The following is a 23,970-nucleotide window of genomic DNA, read 5'->3' as shown; positions in this document are numbered from 1 at the left end:
GTAGAACAACATGATATTGCAACAATAAAACAAACTCGTGCTTGTAAACATTCATATGCACTTACACACACGCAAATACACAAGAAAATTCACACCTCCCATTTGACACATCTGGAGTCTACTTTCCTGTCATTTGTCACTGAGCAGTGTGTGTGCGACCCATGCGCGCATGTGTGCAGACGGGCCTTGTGTGTGTGCAGACGGGCCTTGTGTGTGTGCAGACGGGTCTTGTGTGTGCTCGTAGCTAAGTTCATGCGCACCGAGGTGTGAATAAGAAACCGTTTGACACATCTGCTAGCATTGCGTTGACGCATGTGACAACGATGGTTGCTTTCCTTTCACACAGATCTGCGAGGACACCTTCCCTCCCTCCTACCAACACCTCACTGCTTAGCAAGCCCTGGCTACCCCTGCACACACATCCCTGCAACCCCTACAGCCTCGCACCTCCAGAGCTAAAACAACACTCTCAGTGCAGCTTATTTCTTTAATAGGATCTGTCACCTGGGCAAAAAAGGGCCCTCTCTGTTCTGCAGCAGAAGTGCTGAAAAACAACCCCCCTCATCTACCTTTACTGCCTCCGCCCTACTGACACACATCACCCCTCCCCAGAGGAGAGACACACATACAGTAGTGTAGTGGGACAAAAGAGGGCTGATTGCTCAGTGCTACAGGCCTCTCTTTATTGTTAGTGGATCCGGCTGTATGGGGCCTAGCCTACACCCCTCCACTCATACTGCCTGCCCTGACCTGCGCCACTGTAGGGCTGTCCCTGTGTGGCATAGCCCCTATTCCTCACTAATCACACACACACACACACACACACACACACACACACACACACACACACACACACACACACACACACACACACACACACACACACACACACACACACACACACACACACACACACACACACACACACTTCTAACTACACTTCTAACTACACTACCAACACACTCACAGCCTTATCCCTTCATCAAGACGGGAAGACTCGATCACGGTCTCACATTCTCTCTTATGCAGTGAGTGTGTTTTCAGCCCTGCTTTAGACGGGAGGATTTCAGGCTGAGGATGGTCCCCAGGGGAAGCATAGCTAGCATCTGCTCGGAGACAGACAGACAGACAGCAGTAACAGGCTGGGAAGAGAGCCAGGCTTAGCTAAGCTTCCCCTGATAGATTGGTGTAGGCTGTGGAAATCCCACCAGTACACAGACCTCAGTGTGCAACATGGCCAGAGTGACATTCGACTAGTCACAGCCACGTAAGTATCATGGAATCCCATGGTGGAATTTACTACTTGCTAAAGGCCCTCCGTCTCATGGTGATAGTTTACAGTCTGAAATAATGCATCCATTCAGTTCATGACGTGGACACCAGACGTCAATATATATAACAAGAGACATTAAAAGAGTTCATTGTGTGTGTGTGTGTGTGTTTACGTGTCTCTGTGTGTGTCTGTAAAACTCATTTAGCCAGACTAGACAGCCACAAACACTACTAAGAAATAAACCTCACATCCTTCTGGGTCAGCCTCAAACTGATCTATGATTGGACAGCCTCTAAAACCCAACTCTGTCATTGATTTGAGTTGTAGGGACAGTGTGATCGCTAAAGCCTCAGGCGTCTCGATGGCACCAGTAATAGAGTGAAAGGGGAAGTCAGAGGGGGTAGGGAAAGGCGGGAGGCAAAATAGTCAAGAGAGGAGGAAGAGGAAGACAGGTGCGCAATGCTTCGCTCAACAGATGTTGAAACGTCTTCGAGCTCCAACACAAAGCGGAAGTTTGCTAGCGGCCCGACTGACGCCACTTCAACACCCTCTCAACTGTCATTCTGAGGCAGGTTGACGTTTCTGACTGACGAAGAAACCGTTTGAGAGAGTTTATAGTTCAGGATAGAAAGTACAAGGCCTGCTGCCTTGAAAGGTTCCTCCCTAATACACGCATATTCAGACACATCACTGAACACAGTCAACAGCAGCATGTTAGTTGTATGTGTTGTTTTTGTGACTCTATGAATCATCTCAGCAGCTGTATCCACACACTACAGACAGGGAGAGGCTGACCTCAACATGTCAGAACAATAGAGCGACAAACACAAAACTCTGCTCTACAGCTATTGGTACAGTGCCAACATATAATGTACCTAACTTACTATGAACACCTATACTGTATAAAGGCAGAGCTCTGGTCCTTCTGTGGACGCTAATATCAAGGCCAGGGTGGAATGACTAAATTTCAACGTCCGGTGTCGGTCGGTGCCCAGTGGGTGAGGATGCTGTTTATAGTAAATGGAAAGAGAGGGGGCTCATGGGTAGGTGTCAGTAAGAGATGGGGGAGGTGACAGAGTGAGAGAGAGAGAGGCAGAGAGAGAGGCAGAGAGAGAGAGAGAGGGAGAGAGAGAGAGAGAGAGGGAGAGAGAGAGAGAGAGGTTGTCCAGACTCAGACTTTTAACTCTTGGTTTGACAGAAAGAGAAATAAAACAGCTATTAGCTGAACATGCCAGTGGAAGGACAGATAGTAGCAGGTGACCTAACTGTGGTTTGTGGCTATCATGACTTCCCATTGTAGCCAATTCAGTTGCAGTAATTCTATTACAGATTATTTGGTAATTCCGTTACCAATTTGGTAATGGAATTACGAGTTTTAATCACTTAATAATTCATAAACAAAATGTATATCAGTAAAACACTATAACCAATTAATAGGCCTACCTTTACTTGTTACTTCTGTGAACTTTTATTATCCTCCCTCATGAGGGACAGAAATTAGAAAATATGTTGGTTTATGGTAAGACCCCTTTTCAATCTGTTTATCCAGAAATCAAAGCCTTTACTTATGCATATGTTTTTTCTAAATGTAACTATGCCTTACTTTCCCCAAAATATAGACTCTTAGCTTTCATTTGACACCCAATTTTATATGCTCCTATGAACTTGGGTCCATTTACATGGAAATGCCCATAGTCCTTATAGAGGTGCACTAAACGTTTTCAATCTGATATAGGCACTCAACCAATTCTAGTCTGTTATCAAGTGCCTTTCAAGTCCATTTATATGACGAATACAAATATTTACACTTCAAATATATTCAGCACAGCCCTGGGTCCAGGCCAAGGCACGTATTGCCCTTTGCAGTCCAGATAGAGTTTCACTTTGCCCCTGAAAACTTGCCCAGCCCTTTACTAAAAAAAGCTTGTGTTTAATGTGTCTCTCTTTGGAAGGGAACATATGTTTCTTTCTTTCAATGTTAGAAAAAAAGCTGTATCGGGTGATCATTCAGCTGGACCCGGCCGTGTTTATGAGCTGTCATTAGCACTCTCTGAGCAAACACTGTCTATGTGTTCCACTGATATGGGCTTTAGAGGGTTAGGGCGGGACTTGCTGAGATTGGCTCGTCTGAAGGGGTTGTGAGCTCTGAGTAAGAGTTGCATAGGCACAGCTCTAGAATTCCCAAATACTAACCTTAATCATCCTGCTCCTTGTGGCTCAATGCAATTTGTAGGCGATCAGGGTTGATCATTTTGCTCTTCAGTGTTTCAATTCAAAAGGACCAGTCACAGGGTCAGTTTCCCACACTGATGTATCTTATCTGTTATACTTGAACCTATCAACATGTTCTGAAGAACACTAAAAACATTGGGGACATCAAGGCCCTATGCCTTTAGTTAATCTGCTGATAAAATGGTATTGTATTGGGCCCAACAACCAAAAAAACACAAACGCTGGGTGGGAAGGGCACAGCCATTATTTCTAAAGAGATTTTCAGTGAAATGGATTTTCAGTACATCATTAATACCAGACATTTTATATCAACCTTTTTATGTGTTCCTCACAGTCCTCATAATGCTGTAAGATGATGCAACAGCCATCTAGAGAGGAAGCTAGTAAATCTACAGCTTCTGGCATCCATTTTACTTCTTCCATGTATTGAGCGCTGGTGTGTGAACCACATCATCCCTGCCTCCTCGTTGTTCTCCATCTCCCAGCTCTATCTTGTGGTTATGATATCATAGAGAAAAAAACGGTGCATTCTCTCCTAAGTGCACCCTGACACATAAAATATTCATCCACCACAGAATCCCCTCCGAAACGGGTCTGTGGTACACAGAGACCCATGGTCAAGACCCTGCAAAGTGGGAGTCAACTTCTGGCAATCTACCAGACACACTCATGGAAAAGCTGGGGTCAGACCTGAAAAGAGGTTTAAACACTGCGTTGAACAGCAAGCAGGCCATGGGCTCTGTCGGTCTCTTAACCAAGGCCAAGACAGGGACTAGAAAAGCCAATCATCCATTCTCCCTCCATCGCACCAATCCATTTCCTCTCTCTGAGGCGTATAGTGGTGATGATATCTAACAGAAGAAAACAGGAGGAAGGTTGTGTATACTGTATAAACTGTGTTAGCTTCCAGATGGGAAACTGCTGAAGTTTTCTCTTCTATAAAAAAAATGTAAATGAGAGGGAGAGAGAGAAAAGGAGAAAGAGGGGACAGACATAGAGGAAGTTGGGACTGAAGAGGGGGAAGAGAGGAGAGCTAGAGTCGACCATGTGAGTTGATTAGTGGTGTTAACAGTAACTGTGGGGTTTGGGGTAATGAGCACCAGGCATGGTCCTAATGAAGCCTCAGCTCTGCTCCTATAGTTCTCTCTCATGGCTGGCCAAACCCTCTACTGGAAGTACAGTACAGTGTGTCGCCACACACTCCCTGCCAGCTGGACCTGAGCCACTAGATCCACTGCTGTGTGTGTGTGTGTGTGTGTGTGTGTGTGTGTGTGTGTGTGTGTGTGTGTGTGTGTGTGTGTGTGTGTGTGTGTGTGTGTGTGTGTGTGTGTGTGTGTGTGTGTGTGTGTGTGTGTGTGTGTGTGTGTGTGTGTGTGTGTGTGTGTGTGTGATCATGCGGTACAATCACTTTCATCCCCAAAGCGCCAACCAATTCATCCCAGACCACCACAGGCCACAGAAAAAGTGACCAATTCTACATTTTTCCCCCTGGTTGTTTTTTTCTTATTCCACAGAGCTGGATGTATCATTTCCCTGACCTCAGCCGTTTGAGGTGGTGTAAATCTCTTAATAACTGCACTAACTGCACTGTACATGGGTCTATATTTGGAGGGCCGTTTCTCCTGGCCTCCCCTGCTCTGGGGCGGAGCAGACAGTAGCCACAGTGTCTGTGTGGGAGATGGAGCCAGCTAGGCTCTGTAGCTGCCTGTGTGTGTCCCATTTTCCCTCTCGATGGTGTGGGGACTGGGAGGGGGACTGGGTTCAGAAATGTGGGAATAACAAGATACTAGTTGTAAAAGTGTGTGAGTATAAGTGTGTTTAAGCGGGTGTGTCTCGAGTAGACTGTGTCCGGAGTAGACTGTGTCCCTGTGTCATAGTGAGATGGTGGGTGTATAGGTGGGGGTCACTCACTTTTACTGCATCCTTCTACATGTCTGACTACATGTCTGACTTCCAACACAGGGATCGCAAACTGCTGGAGATGTCCAACAGCCCTGGTCTCCGCATTCTCACACATTTCTCATCCATATACACACACACACACACACACACACACACACACACACACACACACACACACACACACACACACACCACAGTTGGGTAGGTTACTTTTTTAATTTAATCCGTTACAGTTACCTGTCCAAAATTGTAATCAGTAATGTAACTTTTGGATTGCCCAAACTCAGTAATCTGATTAGTTTCCGTTACTTTTAGATTACTTTCCCCCGAAAGAGGCATTAGAAGACAAACATTTATATTACCAATTGAAAGACATCTATTGCAGGATAAATCAATATTAGAGTTCACATAGCTGGGCATAAATAGGTGTTGCATTTTACCTTATGGGTTGGTTATGCAGGCTTCTTCTAACCCATTGCTTTCTCCGAATACCTGGGACAGGATAAAGTAATCCTTCTAACACCCCCCCCCCCCACACACAAAAAAAAAGATATAGATATACTATTGTAAAGTGGTTGTTCCACTGGATATCATAAGGTGAATGCACCAATTTGTAAGTCGCTCTGGATAAGAGCGTCTGCTAAATGACGTAAATGTAAATGTACATATAATAATAATAATAATAATAATAATAAAAATAATAATGCAATTGTATATTTACATTAAATTCCAAAGTCTGTCAGATTTCCAGTCATTCCAATTAATGTAATACCCCTTCCAAAATAGGACTTGGGAATATAGATTAGCCAAATTGTGTTACCTGAGCATGACCCCAAAACTAACGACGTATTAGACAGCCCTACTCTGTTGTTAATGGTTTGTTGTCATGGAGGACTGATTGGGCTCATTGCCTCGAGTTGAAAAATAAATGCTGCTCTCATGGAATGGCTTGCTTTGAGCACTACCTAAAAGTGATATGTGAATGTGAAAAATGAATGCCATATACTGCATTTGCTAAAGGCCTATTGTTTACCTTTTTGTTGGTGACACTTTGATATCTTGATAATATATGCAGATATTTAAGTCTATCAAAAGGGTGCAAGTTTGAGCATTTGTCCGTTAGGCCTATGTGTTTTTTATCAGCACACATTAGATTTAACAATAAACGCCCCACTAGTCTTCTGAAATGAAACTAGTAGTTGACGGTATGGAACACAATACCTCAGAGGGCTTTAGAAGGAGGAAGCCCATCAAACCTTTATTTCATAGGCTTGGATCCACACTGGTTGCAAAAACAGTGATGTATAGGCAGTTTAAACGTCATCAATTCAACCATTATTGGGTTCAAATACACATTTAGATTTGTGAACAGCCATCCAGAACAACCACAATCCGTAAGGAGCAAATAGGTAAATGAGAGAGCAGCAGTGTGAATCACATCAATGGGCTATGTAGATACCAATAATAAGTGATATCCGTATCGCCATAGACTCCACCACTACTGTCATCCTTACCTCTTACCTTTATTCAAGTTGGATAATCATTGGTCGCATCATTGGAAGACATAGCTTGGACTGTAGCCTACTAAAGCCTATGCTTTTTTCCTGTGATCCATCAAACACATGTGGTGTGTCATCATAGTGGTCTCTGACTTGTGGTCAGACTCGCTCAGGCGGAAACAAACGTGCGTCTTTTTTCAATGCTCATTTGAATGTCATTGAGAAAACAGAAAGGTGTCAAATAAACATCCTTTCTGAATTTAAAAGTAATCCTAGAAGTAATCATCTAGTTTTTCAAAAGTATCTGTAATCGGATTAAAATATTTTAGCTGGTAACGGAATGGATTAGTTCGTTTTTGGTCATCCTTTACATGTAACGGATTACACACACACACACACACACACAGCACGCACGCACGCACACGCACACACACGGGGGAGGGTGTTGATCCCAGTGTGAGTATGTGAGTAAACATGTGTGGGTGTTTTTTTTTTACTGGCAAGAGAAAATGTGTTGGTGTGTGTGATGGGGAGGTGATTGTGCGGGTTCTGGGTATTTATCTATGTTTTGTTATGTGCATGCATGTGAGTGTTGATTTGAATGTGTCTGCATCTAGTCATTGGAAGCATTGTATACTGTTCTATGCTATTTGGGAGTCAAGCTCAGTCCACATCATTGGTGTGTGTATGTCTGTGTGTGTGGGAAGGGGGGCAGCGGCGAGATAGAGAATTCTATATTGTATGAAAAGAGAAGAGGGAGTGGTAAACGGGAGGATACATTACCCATGGGTCAAGTCGCAGGGAGGGAGGATATATTACCCATGGGTCAAGTCGCAGGGTGGGAAGATATATTACCCATGGGTCAAGTTGCAAGGAGGGAGGATATATTACCCATGGGTCAAGTCGCAGGGAGGGAGGATATATTACCCATGGGTCAAGTCGCAGGGAGGGAATATATATTACCCTTGGGTCAAGTCGCAGGGAGGGAATATATATATTACCCTTGGGTAAAGTCGCAGGGAGGAAGGATATATTACCCATGGGTCAAGTCGCAGGGAGGGAATATATATTACCCATGGGTCAAGTTGCAGGGAGGGAGGATATATTACCCATGGGTCAAGTTGCAGGGTGGGAGGATATATTACCCATGGGTCAAGTTGCAGGGAGGGAGGATATATTACCCATGGGTCAAGTCGCAGGGAGGGAGGATATATTACCCATGGGTCAAGTGCGGGGGGGGCCCAGGGCGGCAGGGAGGGAGGATATATTACCCATGGGTCAAGTCGCAGGGAGGGAGGATATATTACCCATGGGTCAAGTCGCAGGGAGGGAGGATATATTACCCATGGGTCAAGTCGCAGGGAGGGAGGATATATTACCCATGGGTCAAGTCGCAGGGAGGGAGGATATATTACCCATGGGTCAAGTCGCAGGGAGGGAGGATATATTACCCATGGGTCAAGTCGCAGGGGGGAGCCCGGGCAGGCAGGGGGGGTATATTACCCATGGGTCAAGTCGCAGGGGGGGGCCCGGGCGCGCAGGGAGGGATATTACCCATGGGTCAAGTCGCAGGGAGGGAGGATATATTACCCATGGGTCAAGTCGCAGGGAGGGAGGATATATTACCCATGTGTCAAGTCGCAGGGAGGGAGGATATTACCCTTGGGTCAAGTCGCAGGGAGGGAGGATATATTACCCATGTGTCAAGTCGCAGGGAGGGAGGATATTACCCATGGGTCAAGTCGCAGGGAGGGAGGATATATTACCCATGGATCAAGTCTGGAGAGAGGAAGGGTAAAATCCATATCAGTCTGTCTGCTGGCCCCCTTTATATAGTGATAAAATATAAAATCCAGCCATTACTTCACATTACAGATGCCAGGGTTTGAGTGTAGTGTTTTGTCTTTCCAAGTCTTGTTCAGATCAAATGTATTCGAGGTGCCAAATATGCTTTTTCTCGTACATTCCCACCTCTCTCGTCACACACACACACATGCACATACGCGTAACCGTCCACACAGTGTGTTCCATTCTGATGAGTAATATAGTCTAGGAGCAATTCCTGGGTGTTTCCCTCACTGAGTAACTGCTTGGTCAGACCTGAGTCGCTGTATGACGTATAGTCACTATTTCGCCAAGCAGACCCAGTCTGGGGTTGTACTGGGGTTGTACTGGGGTTGTACTGGGGTTGTACTTCTGAGTGGACAAGTAGGGGATAAGGGGATTGATTAGCAGAATTGTAGGAATTTTAAGTTAAACAATTTCATACTATTATTATCATACTATAATTATATTATTTTGCTAGTACTATTGTTATTCACCGGAGTATTAGTGCTATTCCTATATGAATGTGCTATTAGGAGCATGCAGCCATTTATCTGATTTTAACGCAAAGGCAAGTGCAAGTTTAGCTCAACCAACAGTCCAGTGCCTGTCAACATTCTATGAATAATGTTATATTTCTAAGAAAGCTTTTATATAATCTGACTGAATCAGATTAGTTGGTGGAGGACAGTGGCCTTTATTCATGTATATAATTCTGTCACTTTACTATTTGTTTTCACACTAATTATGTCTTAGAATAGAATGGGATGCCATTGCCAATATAACCATTCCACTTCTAAACAAACCCTCACAAAACCTAATAAGCTGTAAACTGTTGGTGCCCATGGACAGACCTGAGGAAATAAAACTCAAATATTACAGCAGACCTAACATTTGGATGTGTTATTGCTTTTACTATTTTTGACCATTTGGTACTGCTGGGAAAAAATAATAAAGAGCCATGATTTCCCGGCTGTGTAGGTGGTAACTTGGCTCTCCTTTCTCTCTCTTTTTCTCTCCCTCTCTCGCTCTCTTTCAGGACACAGGGTGAAGATGGAGGACCCCCAGAAGATGCAGTTCTCTGATAGGCTGACAGAGATTGAGCGCTACCAGCGGGCCAGCCTGAGGATGGGGCCTGGTAACCCTCAGCCCCGGCCCATGCACCAGAGCCACCTGGGGCCCTCCACCCAGTCCCAGATACAAGGTAGGGCCGCTGACCAGACAGGAACAACTATCACACTGACTCACTCACACTGTCTGTCCCAAATCAGTGTTGCTCACTCATCACAAAACACTCTACCTTCTGCTACAGTACTGTATATAGGGGTTAGCGGTACAAATGCTTCTTTCTCCCTGCCTACAGCGAGAGATGACTTTGCTATTAGTTTCAAGTTTTATTAGTCATATGTACAGGATACACATAGTATACACTGCAAGTAAATGCTTACTTGCAGCTTCCTTCTGGACAATGAAACAACATTAAGAAATAATAAAAGATAAGAATAGGAACATAAAGTAAATGGCTCAGTAGAATAAACATTTTGGAATAAGTATAATACAGGAGTAGCCTGTATGTGTCAGGCTGAAGCCCCAGGTTGAGTACAACCCTTCCTACTGATATGAGAGCCCAGACCTGGGGGAGGGTCCAGTACATTTACTGGCAGGGGCCGCTCACTCATGCCAGCTCTGTCCCCGGATGCCCTGCATCGGTCACAGGGTCCAGTCTGGGGCCAGGTGGCAAACTGATCACTGCCAAACAGCCTGGCCAAGGCACTGGGGCTGAAGCTGGTTCACCACACCACTCTACAGCCTCAGGAATCTCACAGCCGCCCGCTTCCTCCGCAATCACGTCAGTCTCAGACTGACTGGCACAACAGGGCAGATCTGCAATGGAGACAGGGGGAAGGAGGTGTGTGTGTCTTAGGGGAGAGGGGGTACGTGGGTGGAAGTTCGCTCTCAGACATACAGTACCTGTCAAAAGTTTGGACACACCTACTCATTCAAGGGTTTCTTTATTTGTACTATTTTCTACATTGTAGAATAATAGTGAAGACATCAAAACTTTGAATTAACACATATGGAATCATGTAGTAACCAAATATTTTTAAACAAATTAAAATATATTTAATATTTTAGATTCTTCAAAGTAGCCACCCTTTGCCTTGATGACAGCTTTGCACACTCTTAGCATGCTCTCAACCAGCTTCACCTGGAATGCTTTTCCAACAGCCTTGAAGGAGTTCCCACATATGCTGAGCACTTGTTGGCTGTTTTTCCTTCACTCTGTGGTCCAACTCATCCCAAACCATCTCAATCGGGTTGAGGTCGGGTGATTGTGGAAGCCAGGTCATCTGATGCAGCACTCCATCACTCTCCTTGGTCAAATAGCCCTTACATAGCCTGGAGGTGTGTTTTGGGTCATTGTCCTGTTGAAAAACAAATGATAGTCCCACTAAGCGCAAACCAAATGGGATGGCGTATCGCTGCAGAATGCTGTGGTAACCATGCTGGTTAAGTGTGCCTTGAATTCTAAATAAATCACTGACAGTGTCACCATCAAAGCAGCCCCACACTATCCCACCTCCTCCTCCATGCTTCATGGTGGGAACCACACATGCGGAGATCATCTGTTCACCTACTCTGCGTCTCACCAAGAAACGGCGGTTGGAACCAAAAATCTCACATTTTGACTCATCAGACCAAAGGACAGATTTCCACCGGTCTAATGTCCATTGCTCGTGTTTCTTGGCCCAAGAAAGTCTCTTCTTATTGGTGTCCTTTAGTAGTGGTTTCTTTGCAGCAATTTGACCATTAAGGCCTGATTCACGCAGTCTCCTCTGAACAGTTGATGTTGAGATATGTCTGATACTTGAACTCTGAAGCATTTATTTGGGCTGCAATCTGAGGTGCAGTTAACTCTAATGAACTTATCCTCTGCAGCAGAGGTAACTCTGGGTCTTCCTTTCCTGTGGCAGTCCTCATGAGAGCCAGTTTCATAATAGCGCTTAATGGTTTTTGCGACTGCACTTGAGGAAACTTTCAAAGTTCTTGAACTTTTCCATATTGAATGACCTTCATGTCTTAAAGTAATGATGGACTGTCATTTCTCTTTGCTTATTTGAGCTGTTCTTGCCATAAATAGGGCTATCTTCTGTATACCACCCCTACCTTGTTACAACACAACTGATTGGCCCAAACACATTGAGGAAAGAAATTCCTCAAATTAACTTTAAACAAGGCACACTTGTTAATTGAAATGCATTCCAGGTGACTACGTCATGAAGCTGGTTGAGAGAATGCCAACATTGTGCAAAGCTGTCATCAAGGCAAAGGGTGACTACTTTGAAGAATCTCAAATATAAAATATATTTTGATTTGTTTATCACTTTTTTGGTTACTACATGATTTCATATGTGTTATTTCATCGTTTTGATGTCTTCACTTTACAATGTAGAAAATAGTAAAAATAAAGAACCCCTGGAATGAGTAGGTGTGTTAACTTTTGACTGGTACTGTGTGTCAGAGCTTCTTAACGTGATGGCATGTCTGGATGTGTGCAGACAAAACACGAACAGACACAAACACACACGAGGCACACACACACGCTGTCCTTTCCCACCCACTCCCTAGTTCTCAAGCAGGGGGTTAGGGCTGACAGACAGAGTAAGTAAGGCTCCTTCCCAGTTAATGAGTCTCTATCAGTGTGTTTAGGAGTGTTTTTCTATCTGTGGGTGGAAGTGTATCTCTCATGGGGTTTAGCCTTGTGCTCCTGACTCACCACTGTGGACCTACCTATCGTACAGCTCAGCTTACACAACTGTGGTTATCAGCACCAGCTTTGACTTAGTTTAACTGATGTTGTTGTTCCTCCATAAGTACCATGTAATGTACTGAACATGGCCAAGGAAAATCATCTGCCAGTGCTGTGGACCAGTAGGACCAGGATTAGTTGGCATTTAGACAGAGATACAATATATATTTCATGGTTTAAAGTTTGGGTTCTGTCCTTTACTGCGTGTTGTCTGCCAATGTAAAGGCCAAGGCAGGTAAGCTTATCCAGAGGGACTTATCCATATCCTTAATATCTCCAAACTGCGCCCGTCTAGCAGGAGAGGTGTACAGACAATGCTGGGATGGCATGTGAAGAAAGGCTCTGTACTTGTCTGCATAGCTGCAGGAGGATTAGGGCAGGAATTACCTCTTCATAGGCCTGTCAGATCTCAAAGACCTGCACCAGTAGAACACACACACACACACACACGGCACGCTCACAAACACGTGGGGCGCATATATATGCACAACCCCCACACACAAAAACACATGCACACACACCTCCAGCATAGACACAACACATTAATGTGGCTCAGAGCCGCCAGGGATGAGAGGTATAAAGCTCCAAACTGATTCCACACAACACCCGCAGGTGCTAGGGGCCCTCTCTGAAGAGTGTGTGTCTGTCTGTCTCTGTGTGTGTGTGTGTGTGTGTGTGTGTGTTGTGTGTGTGTGTGTGTGTGTGTGAGGAGGACTGTAAAACCACTCACCTTAATCTCTGATATTACCATCATGACTTTGTAGCTCAGGGCTAGTGCTAAAATAATTCAATAACAATGAAGATACATTCGCCCTCTTCTCAGCTACCCAGTGACATATATCACTGGGCATCTCCATGCATATATGGCAGCTTAGACAACACGCAACTACAAACCCAGCTCAAACTAAAATAGTACCTTTTGTAAAAAATACATTTGGAAACAGGGATATATTTACTTATAAACATGACACACGCCTCTGCTTTTGGCAGCCGTCCCAGGCAGAGTTGTATTTTGCGGAGGATCACAGGGTAATAGATGAGCCATCAACACTTTATAATTAAATTGATTCTCATCTTGCTATTGCAAAAACAAAATGTTTTCCATTATCCACACATAAACCTGGACTTTCCAGCTGACGACAACGTGAGAAAGTACAATATCATCGCCTAATGAAGCCCTTTGCTTCATATTGTTGTCTGAGCCATGAAACAGAGACAGAGTTTTGTCGTCAACACAACGCTTTTGACACGTCTGCTAAACGCTGCCCGGGATTCTCAGACGTACACACACACACACACACACACACACACACACACACACACACACACACACACACACACACACACACACACACACACACACACACACACACACACACACACACACACACACACACACACACACACACACACACACAGTATGTGCTAACAAACACACACCACACACAGTTACGTGCCGATGTTGCAAGCTCTGCTAGCGCTCTAGACAGCCAGGATAATTAAGAGCTCATTACAGAGCATGCAGTGACAGGATTCAAGCCCTGGCAGACACTGCGCTTGCTCGGTTAGCCGCTTGTTTTTGTTCAGCCGTGACCACAGGTGAGGCTGCCGTGAGGAATGATCCTACGGGAGGGGCGTGTGGGGAGCTGTGTGTGTGGCTCTGCCAGGGCAGTCAAGCAAATCTCACACTCAGACAATCGACTACAAAATTGTTATTCTGGTTTACTAAATGTCAGGTGTGTGGTGTGTGTATGTGTGTTTTAATGATTTTCAGAGAATCCCGTCCATCTCCTTAATGCACCCTGGGTATAAAGTCTACAGCTCATACCAGTCTTACCAGCCAGACAAAGATGTTAAGATGAAATGGAAAAAATATTTGATCTCAACGGGACACTACAGAAATAATCCTGATTTCAGTTTTCCTCTTTCCCTTTTCAAAAGGAGACTAAACAAGTTAGCCAGAACAAAGCTGCTCTTTTAACTTAAATATGTTTTAAGAAAAAAAAGACAGCAGCAATTGAATCATCCAAAAGAAAGTATTTTGCCTTTTGAGGTGGGATCATTTAACATGCTATTTGTTCCAACACCTGTGTTTTTCTGACGAGATGAACATCAGATACTAGCATACCTTTCGGCCATCTAGTCAAGTGCTCCACTGCTTTGATGAGGGCCCAAAAAACCTGTGGTGTGGAGGAATGTGTGTGGTGTGTGTGTGTGTGTGTGTGTGTGTGTGTGTGTGTGTGTGTGTGTGTGTGTGTGTGTGTGTGTGTGTGTGTGTGTGTGTGTGTGTGTGTGTGTGTGTGTGTGTGTTGGCTGTGAGTGAGAAAACACACTCTAGTTGTATTAATGATATAATACTGTTCACAAGGTCGCATGCTAAGCCGTGGCACCTGTATGGTATAGGTTACAAAATAGCAGGGGTCAAAATAAAACAATTTACTGGTGGTTACCGTAGATACTCCACCAATAAACCACAACTCTTCCAATGGCATACATCTGCAGCAGTTCTGCTGTGCTGAAAGGTCAAACAGGTGACTCTATCCTGGATTCTCTCTGGTTGTGAAAGTCCTGCTAGCTAGAGGGAGGTCCTACCCCTCCTCTCCTGTCCACAGTGACCACACTGTTTACTCCACATAAACAAGCCGGCTGGCCCCCCAAGCGAATGCCTGCTCCAGTCTACCACTAACAGCCCTGATCAGACCCAGAGCCCCTAACCGCTAGTCCAGGGTCAGATATTATTTAATCCTCCTAATGGTAAATGTTAGGATGTGGAGTTGGGTAATCTGATCCTGGATCTGTGTCTACCTCAAACCTCAAACCCACTCTAACACCCAGTAGGACATTATCAACCAATTATAACCAACAAAGAGTCACTGTAAGACACAAGTATGCCAGTCCCTGGAACATGCAGCCGGGCACATAGCACATGCTTATAGAGGGAAAGGTCAAAGCATCGTGCCTCCATGTCTCTGTTCAGTACCAGATGTGCTTACTAGGTTATTGTGTTGGTTTGTGGGTCATTGACTGTCTGTCAGGACAAGACCAGAGAGAGGTGGCCATGCTGTAAGCCTGGTAGAGATGCTGTTGGCTCCAAGCTCCATTTGGGCAGCAATGCATGCTGGTCCGTGCCAAACCCATACAGGAAAGGAGCTCTCAGGCCAAATGCAACCAAAACTAGCGGGAATCCAGACCAGTGACGAGGGATTCTGTTTTACTTCTCCAGCGCTGTATTTACATAATATATCAATGGTCGCCATGGGGTTTATTTGTTATGGTGCCTAAGAGCTGCACTTGTGGTTACTCTCTTTTTGTGACCTTAGTTAGATCTGAATTATTCAAACTGAAAATGTTTTTGTTCTCCAATAAAAAAAAAATCTCTTTTGAAGCCATCTCTAAACAGTAAGCTGGAAAAAGAGAAAAAGAGAGCTTTTTTTTTCCAGACCTAACTGTTTATGTTAGTTATAACTTAACATCAGAGCCGGGTCGAGCTTTACATTTCAGCAATTACAGAAACTACATGTGCGCAATGAACAGTCTCTATTGAGTCTGAGGAGAGGGGAAAGGGAGGCAGGGCAGGGGGCTCTCAAATAGAACATAGGATTTTTCAGTCGATGTGTTTGTTTTTACTCATGTTTAAGTGAGGGCTCAAAAGACATATCAAATGTCCCACATAGCTAAGCCAAGGCCATGTTCCACCCCTCTCACTCGCTCTCTAACACGCTCTCTCCCTCTCCCTTCCTCGCTGGCGTCTTTCTCTCTCTCTCTCTCTCTCTCTCTCTCTCTCTCCTCTCTCTCTCTCTCTCTCTCTCTCTCTCTCTCTCTCTCTCTCTCTCTCTCTCTCTCTCTCTCTCTCGCTCTCTCTCTCTCTCTCCGTGGTGACGCCTAGGGCCTAAGCGAAACAGGAAGCCAGCACAAGGCCCAGCATTCACTGTGTCTCAATGACACGCTTCATTACGACAGGCGCATTACATGTCTCTGAGGCGCTGCCGAATCCGGAGTCACGAGGACAGACGCCATCTTGGCCCTTTCATCTCCAACTGCACTTCAAAAGCAGAGCATGTGTTTATTTGTGTCCTCCTAGCCATCACTGACGCCACCCCAAAAACGTTCATATTTGTGACGCAGCCGTTGTCTTCTACCCCTAATGCACCTACCCCCTTCCCCCAATCTCTAGCCCCGCCCAGGGGGCTGAGACTCATATTAACAGGGGTAATCTGTGCCGCTGGTATTGACGTTGTCCACCAGCCAATCAAAATATTTGAAGGAAATGTTTATTTTCTTGAGCGGATCGCACCAGCTGCTTCGAAACCTTTCTGAATAACCCCATTTATGTGTAAGAATTTCCCATTGTGGGGCGAAGCGCGGGACCTCTCAGAGGCTAAGTGCTGATCCGGGCCTTTGGAGAGGAAGTAGAGTAGCTCCGGGGGTGAGAGAGCTTTTACACACCCCAACCCCAGCCAGACTGGGCCCAGTGTGGGCATAGGTGAACGTCCCCCTCCACCTCCTCCCCCCTGTTCCTGGCCCCTCTCAAGGTCAGGATCACTACTGCTAATATAGCGGTTAGGATGTTGTTCCTCAGCTCATACTATAGTGTACTGTTATTGTAGCCTGGCTAGGGACAGGGCCATGACCCGGGACTCTCCAGGCCTTAGTTACTGTATGTTCATGTCAAAACTGCAATATAAATATACTGAACAAAAATATAAATGCAACATGCAATAATTTCAACGATTTTACTGAGTTACAGTTAATATAAGGAAATCAGTCAATTGGAATAAATAGATATGCATCTGCATCTGTTGGTCACAGATACAGTACTTTTAGAAAAAGGTTTGGGCATGGATCAGAAAACCAGTCAGTATCTGGTGTGACCACCATTTGCTTAATGCAGCGCGACACATCTCCTTCTCATAGAGTTGATCAGGCTGTTGATTGTGGCCTGTGGAATGTTGTCCCACTCCTCTTCAATGGCTGTGCAAAGTTGCTGGATATTGGCGGGAACTGTAACACGCTGTTGTACAAGTCGATCCAGAGCATCCCAAACATGCTCAATGGGTGACATGTCTGGTGAGTATGCAGGCCATGGAAGAGCTGGGACATTTTTCAGCTCACAGGAATTGTGTAAATATTCTTGCGACATAAGGCCGTGCATTATCATGCTGAAACATGAAGTGATGGCAGCAGATGAATAGCATGACAATGGGCCTCAGCATCTGATCACGGTATCTCTGTGTATTCAAATTGCCATAGATAAAATGCAATTGTGTTTGTTGTCCATAGCTTATGCCTGCACATACCATAACACCACTGCCACCATAGGGCACTCTGTTCACAACATTGACATCCCCAAACCGGTCGCCCACATGACGCCATACACGTGGTCTGGTTGGATGTACTGCCAAATTCTCTAAAACAACGTTGGAGGCAGCTTATGGTAGAGAAATTAACATTCAGTTATCTGGCAACAGCTCTGGGGGACATTCCTGCAGTCGGCATGACAATTGCACGCTCTCTCAAAACTTGAGACATCTGTGGCATTGTGTTATGTGAAAAAACTGCACATTTTAGAGTGGCAGTGTATATACTGAACAAAAATACAAGCGCAACATATAAAGTGTTGGTCCCATGTTTCATGAGCTGAAATAAAAGATCCCAGAAATTGTCCATACGCACAACAAGCTTATTTCTCTCACATTCTGTGCACAAATGTTACATCCCTGTTAGTGAGCATTTCTCTTTTGCCAAGATAATCCATCCTCCTTACAGGTGTGGCATATCAAGTAGCTGACTAAACAGTATGATCCTTACACAGGTGCACCTTGTGCTGGGGACAATAAAAGGCCACTTTAAAATGTGCAGTTTTGTCACAGATGTCTCAAGTTTTGAGGGAGCGGCAATTGGCATGCTGACTGCAGGAATGTCCACCAGCGATGTTGCCAGAGAATTATATGTCCATTTCTCTACCATAAGCCGCCTCCAACGTTGCTTTAGAGAATTTGGCAGTACGTCCAACCGGCCTCACAACCGCAGACCGCGTGTCACCACGCCAGCCTAGGACCTCCACATCCGGCTTCTTCACTTGCGGGATCGTCTGAGACCAGCCACCCGGACAGCTGATGAAACTGACGAGTATTTCAGTCTGTAATTCTGATTGGCTGAGCCTGGCTCCCCAGTGGGTGTGCCTGGCTCCCAAGTGGGTGGGCCTGCTCAGTCATGTGAAATCAATAGATTAGGACCTAATTCATTTATTTCAATTGACTGATTTCCTCATATGAACTGTAACTCAGTAAAATCGGTGAAATTGTTGCATGTTGCATTTATATTTTTGTTCATAACAGGAGATACAGTATATGACTGCCAACATTCTACAGTTTCTCTGCTATCAGTATGTCTGAATCTGTATATGAACTAGTGGTTTTTTGAGAATGTGTGGGCATGTGTGTGCGTGTACAGGTAAAAGCATGTGTGTTTGAGGTCCACGGTTCATTCGTGCAGTTTGGCTTGTAACAACTGCCCTGTCTCAGTCCGAGGGCAAACTAACACTCTTTGCATGTCAAATTGTCAGCTTCCTGCGGTGTGGCCATTGAGTGTGAACCAGGGTCTCACGCGCTGCGCTTGTAAGGATTCTTCTCTCCCTGACAGGCTGACTGGACAGGCCAACAAAGGCCTCACACCTCCTCCTCCCAGCCCCCTGAGAAACCAAAATATCTCTGTTAGCTCCATCAGCCCCTCAGCCCTGTTTTCCCAAGCCCTCTCTCTAGTCTCACTCCAGTGAGAGCTCCTCCTCTGCCCTCCTCTCTGCTCAGTCAGCACAGGCAGGCCTGTCACAGGTAGACAGCCAAACCACCACACTCAGATAGCTTTGACATGTTGCTGGCTTTTTTTAGGGCATTGAAGAGATCTGCACTCCCCTCACTTGAACACAGTACATGCACAGAACCTACAGAATCATAACCGGAAACAATTCTCTCTAATCATCTGGCACTTCTACTGTGCTTCAGAACTAGAAACACTCATGTAATGAGGTCGTTGTCATACCTGCCCAGACTACAGTAGTGTCAGGCTAGTGTCATGTCTAAATTCTCCTTAATTAACACATACTATCTATGTCCATTGCAGCCCTGTGGTCTGACCAGATTGACCCACCAACTCTGAAGACATGCAAGGTGGAGGACGACCTCAGATGGTCAAGTAAGAGAGATATTATATCTACTCTACCTGGGGCCCCTATCCCAAACTGCTCTACGTCGCCTTACTTCTCACTTGTGCTTTCTCTCTATTGTTGTCGCTCGTTATTTTTTTTTTCTCTCTTTCTTTCGGCCTCTCTCATTCACACACCCTCGCACAGCAGTAGGAAGTGAACAAGTATCCTGCTCTGCTTATATGACCCCGGTTTTAGGTGCATTTCTGCGTGAGTCATATCTCTGTTTGTGTGTGCAGGCCTATATGGGAAAGATGTTTGCTTGTGTTGTTTGTTTGTTTCTGAGGCTTAATCATAACATGCAAGGCCCAATCACTGAGCAGTACGAGAGGCGTGGTGAGCAATAAGAGATGGCCATAATTACTAGTCTGACAAAAACAGGCATGAAATGTACAGAGAGGGGATGATTGAGGAGGCTTGGACTCCATACACAACATCACCCTAGCCAATTCACACTATCCAAACATCTTCAAGAGTAGCTGAGAACAACAATTAAGACACTCTGCTTCATATCAATAGTCAGTCAATCATCTCTTTGACAAGGTGGAATGAATATAGAGATAGTGGAAGAGCTGGAACTAAGGGTATGCAATGGGCGTTCCACTCGTTGTGACATTTTGGGGAATGCGTTTTGGTTTGCCTTCAGAGCTCTGGATCCCAGAACATTCCAAAACACCCCCTTCCTCCCTCCCTCCCTTCCTCCCTCCCTCCCTCCCTCCCTGGTGTTTTGGCACTCTTCTTCGCCTGCCCCACAGCCACTCAGCCACCCACCCGTTCTCTTCCCAGAAACCACCGAAGCACACTGCACTAGACCTGCTGAGTCATCTGCTTACACACCATTCAATGTTACTCCTCGATGATCCTCATACTAAGCCCCTTCTGTATGACTCATCAATTAGGCTTGTTGGAAATTCATGGTTTTCAAAAGGTTTGATAAGGGAAAGGCCCCCGTTGTAAAACAGACTTTAGATGTGACTGTCAGTGGTTTCCATACACAATGCAGCAGTTTCATTATTTTTCAATGACTAGAAGATGGAATGTACGCAGAGCTGGAATGCATAGATTGACATATTTACTTTTGACACTACGCGAGAACAAAATACTCACTAGGGTGTGAAATGTTGAATTGGCGTTTGTTGGGGACTAACGGTAGTGGGGAGAAGTCCTAATGTCTAATCATGAAATTCCTATCCAATTCCAGAGAGACAGAGATTATTAAACTATTACGATCAATAATAATATCGAAGAGTGCACATGTCACCTGGTCAGAACTCATTGGCCAGCAGCATACCACTCTGCATTCCACTGCTGGCTTGCTTCTGAAGCTAAGCAGGTTTGGTCCTGAATGGGAGACCAGATGCTGCTGGAAGTGGTTTTGGAGGGCCTGTAGGAGGCACCCTTTCCTCTTGTCTTAAAAAATGCCCCAGGGTGTTGATTGGGGACATTGCCCTGTGGTAGGGTGCTGTCTTTCAGATGGGATGTTAAATGGGTGTCCTGACTCTCTGTGGTCACTAAAGATCCCAAGGCACTTATTGTAAGAGTAGGGGTGGTAACTCTGGTGTCCTGGCTAAATTCCCAATCTGACCATCATGGTCACCTAATCATCCCCAGCTTACAATTGGCTCATTCCTCTCCACTGTAACTATTCCCCAGGTTGTTGCTGTAAATGAGAATGTGTTCTCAGTCAATTTACCTGGTAAAATAATAATAAGTCATAGTAGGAAACAACAGTTGATTTAGTTAACAAATCCAAACTCATAAATCACATCTGGTTCATTGATACATTAGGAAAATCTTGGTGTTTTATCATCACAAACTCCCTAATGCCTGAATTGTGTTGCTAGTGATAGGTAGAGCCATGCAAAACCTGCTGGGCTCACATGCTACAGTGGCTGCAATGGAGAGGGCTTTGGGGTTGTTGACCGTGTTGTTCTAGTTCAGAAGAGCCACGGTAAGAGGTGAAGGCTATTTGCATCAGATGCGAAGCTCCAACCCCAAGGCCTAAGCGCTTAAACAAACATCTAAGGATCATTTGTGTCTCCTATTCTTTGGCTTGTGGACCAACGTTATTTCCCTGGCAATGTATTTCTTGGCTGAACTTTGACTATTCTTGCGGCGTTTGGTCAAGATCTCACTCAGCATTCGTAACATAACTTTTCATTCTCACAACTCATCACAAAAAAATCTAATCTACTCTCAAATCAGTGATGGTCTGGGAAGCATGGGACAGTCATTCCTCTCTGGCTGCGGTCTGAGGGAAGGAGATGAAAGGAGAAGAGATCTCTCTCTCCATCTCTCTGGGCCAGCCTGGTCTGAGGTTTTCTCCCTCTTTCCCACCCCTCCACTTATTTGCCTGAGACACCATTCCCTGGGCGCTGCTCGTCACAGTTTGCATTCAGCCTGAGTAAACATTTCACAGGTGAGGGCCTGGATTTGCATCCCTCACCCCCCCAACCCTCCACATACACACACCTCGCTGGCGACCTCAGCTCGCCCTTATGTTAACAACCAAAATCAGTTTCTCCCGTAAGCAAATGAGGCAAACCTCCCTCCATATCTGGGTTACACGCTTGACTGTGGACTAGTGGACCTCAGAGAGCAAGCGAGAGAGACAGAGAGAAAGAGATTTCCCCCGCTCCTGCGGTGTGGCAGAACTCAATATGGGAACGCGCACACAAGCAAGGGAGCGAGGGACAGAGAGGAGAGTGAAGGGAAAAAAAGGAGCGCGCTAGAACAATGTGTTCTCTATTAAAAAAAAACTTGATTCCCAGCCGCCACCCCTTTTAGAGTGGGAACATCACAGACGGCGGGCCGCACCAACTAGCCCTCTGGGGTCCATCCCCTCTCCTGTCCCTGCAATTTAGTCAACACGTTTCAGCTGAGCCTAATGGAGATCATGTGTTGGGTGGGCCGCGGCTACCAGCTAGGCCGCATCAGGACCAAAGATCCAACACTCCTCCTCCCCTGTACCCACAGCCCCGCTGTTACCACAGCCCCGGATCCGCAGAGCCTCAGCCTATAATTAGCTGGCAGACAGATGAGGAGGGGGCTATGTGTGGATCAGGGTAGCTAACAGAAGATTGCAAAACTGTGGTTCTGTGTGTGAGTAGAGAGTTGCTGATCTACCCATCTCCTCTAGAGGGAGCAGCTGAGCTGCTGAGAGGTGAACAGTGGTGGTGACTCTGGCTGGCCCACCGCCAAGGTTGTGACGGGACACAACCCCATTAAGGTGTTGTGATAAGTGTCCAGTTGAGTTTCCCCTGACAAAATACAGGAGCCTCTCCCCGCCGCAATTTAGTCAACACGTTTCCACTGGCGACAATTAAATAGAGATCATGTGTGGGGTGGGCCAAAGCCGCCAGAGCCATCAAGTCCCCGTGCCACAGATACAGGCTCCACCCTGAAGCCTATATTTATCAGGGAGACAGAGACGGGGGAGAGAGAGAGAAAGGGAGCTTTTTGGGAGTCCGGTAGGAATTAGTGGCCGACTCCACTTATACTGAATCAACAGCAGCTGAAGGTTTGGATTTTCTTTGCGTGAAATCAGATACGGGGCCCGACTCTGGTGCCTGGTAGACTCTGGAAAAAGAAACAACACCCCCAACCCTCCTCACTAACCCCCCTTCAGAACAAAAAAAGATGAATTCTCCCCCCAAAATAAATGCTGCATGTTTGTATTTTATTTCTCGCGCACTCGCTTCGTACCCTATTCCTAGTTGACCAAAGACATTCACTGTCTGTCAGGATGCCATGGCCAGAAATTGCCTTTATGCAAACCATGGGTATATCCTGCACTGTGACAGGGGCTACTCTCTGAGGCTCTGAAACCATACAAATCTCATGCTTTTCAATTGATGAGTAAGAACTGCAAAATAACTGTAAATAGATGTTATGGTGTTACAACAAAAAAACCATAGTAATATATCAGGATCTTTTGAAAAACAGGTACATGCATACCAAAGACTATGAATGGCAAAACCTTCATAGCCATTCACTCTATGCAGCTGATGAACTGAAAAAATGCTAGTGCTATTGTGGCTAACTAGCCAACACGACCAAAATGATCCTTTTCCCTCAGATGACAGTACCTTTCTTGGCATTACAAGCTAAGCATCCAGACCAGTGACTGTACTGCCTCAACGGCCTTTCACTGTCAGGTGATAACAGAGGTCAAATATGATGTTTGCTTCACGAGTGTCTCAGAACCTGCCCTAGATGGCTTGTGGCT

At 45.4% G+C, this 23,970-nt stretch overlaps 1 protein-coding gene across 2 annotated transcripts in view; it reads left to right on the top strand.

The window, feature by feature from the left end:
* Positions 1-23,363, top strand: part of LOC106610817 (runt-related transcription factor 3-like) — a 62,825-nt gene extending 39,462 nt beyond the window's left edge. For both annotated transcript variants that reach the window (XM_082955641.1, XM_082955642.1), the window contains exons 6-7: positions 9,770-9,934; positions 19,661-23,363. In XM_082955641.1, the coding sequence (XP_082811767.1) occupies positions 9,770-9,934; positions 19,661-19,902 (407 nt within the window). In that variant the 3' untranslated portion in view covers positions 19,903-23,363. The remainder of the gene's footprint in view (positions 1-9,769; positions 9,935-19,660) is intronic.
* The last annotated feature ends 607 nt before the right edge of the window (positions 23,364-23,970 follow it).

The sequence above is a fragment of the Salmo salar genome, chromosome 09 (genome assembly GCF_965601325.2).
Source record: "Salmo salar chromosome 09, fSalSal1, whole genome shotgun sequence".
Classification (NCBI taxonomy): domain Eukaryota; kingdom Metazoa; phylum Chordata; class Actinopteri; order Salmoniformes; family Salmonidae; genus Salmo; species Salmo salar.
The sequence above is the reverse complement of the archived record's forward strand: the minus strand, read 5'-3'. Positions and strand labels throughout refer to the sequence as shown.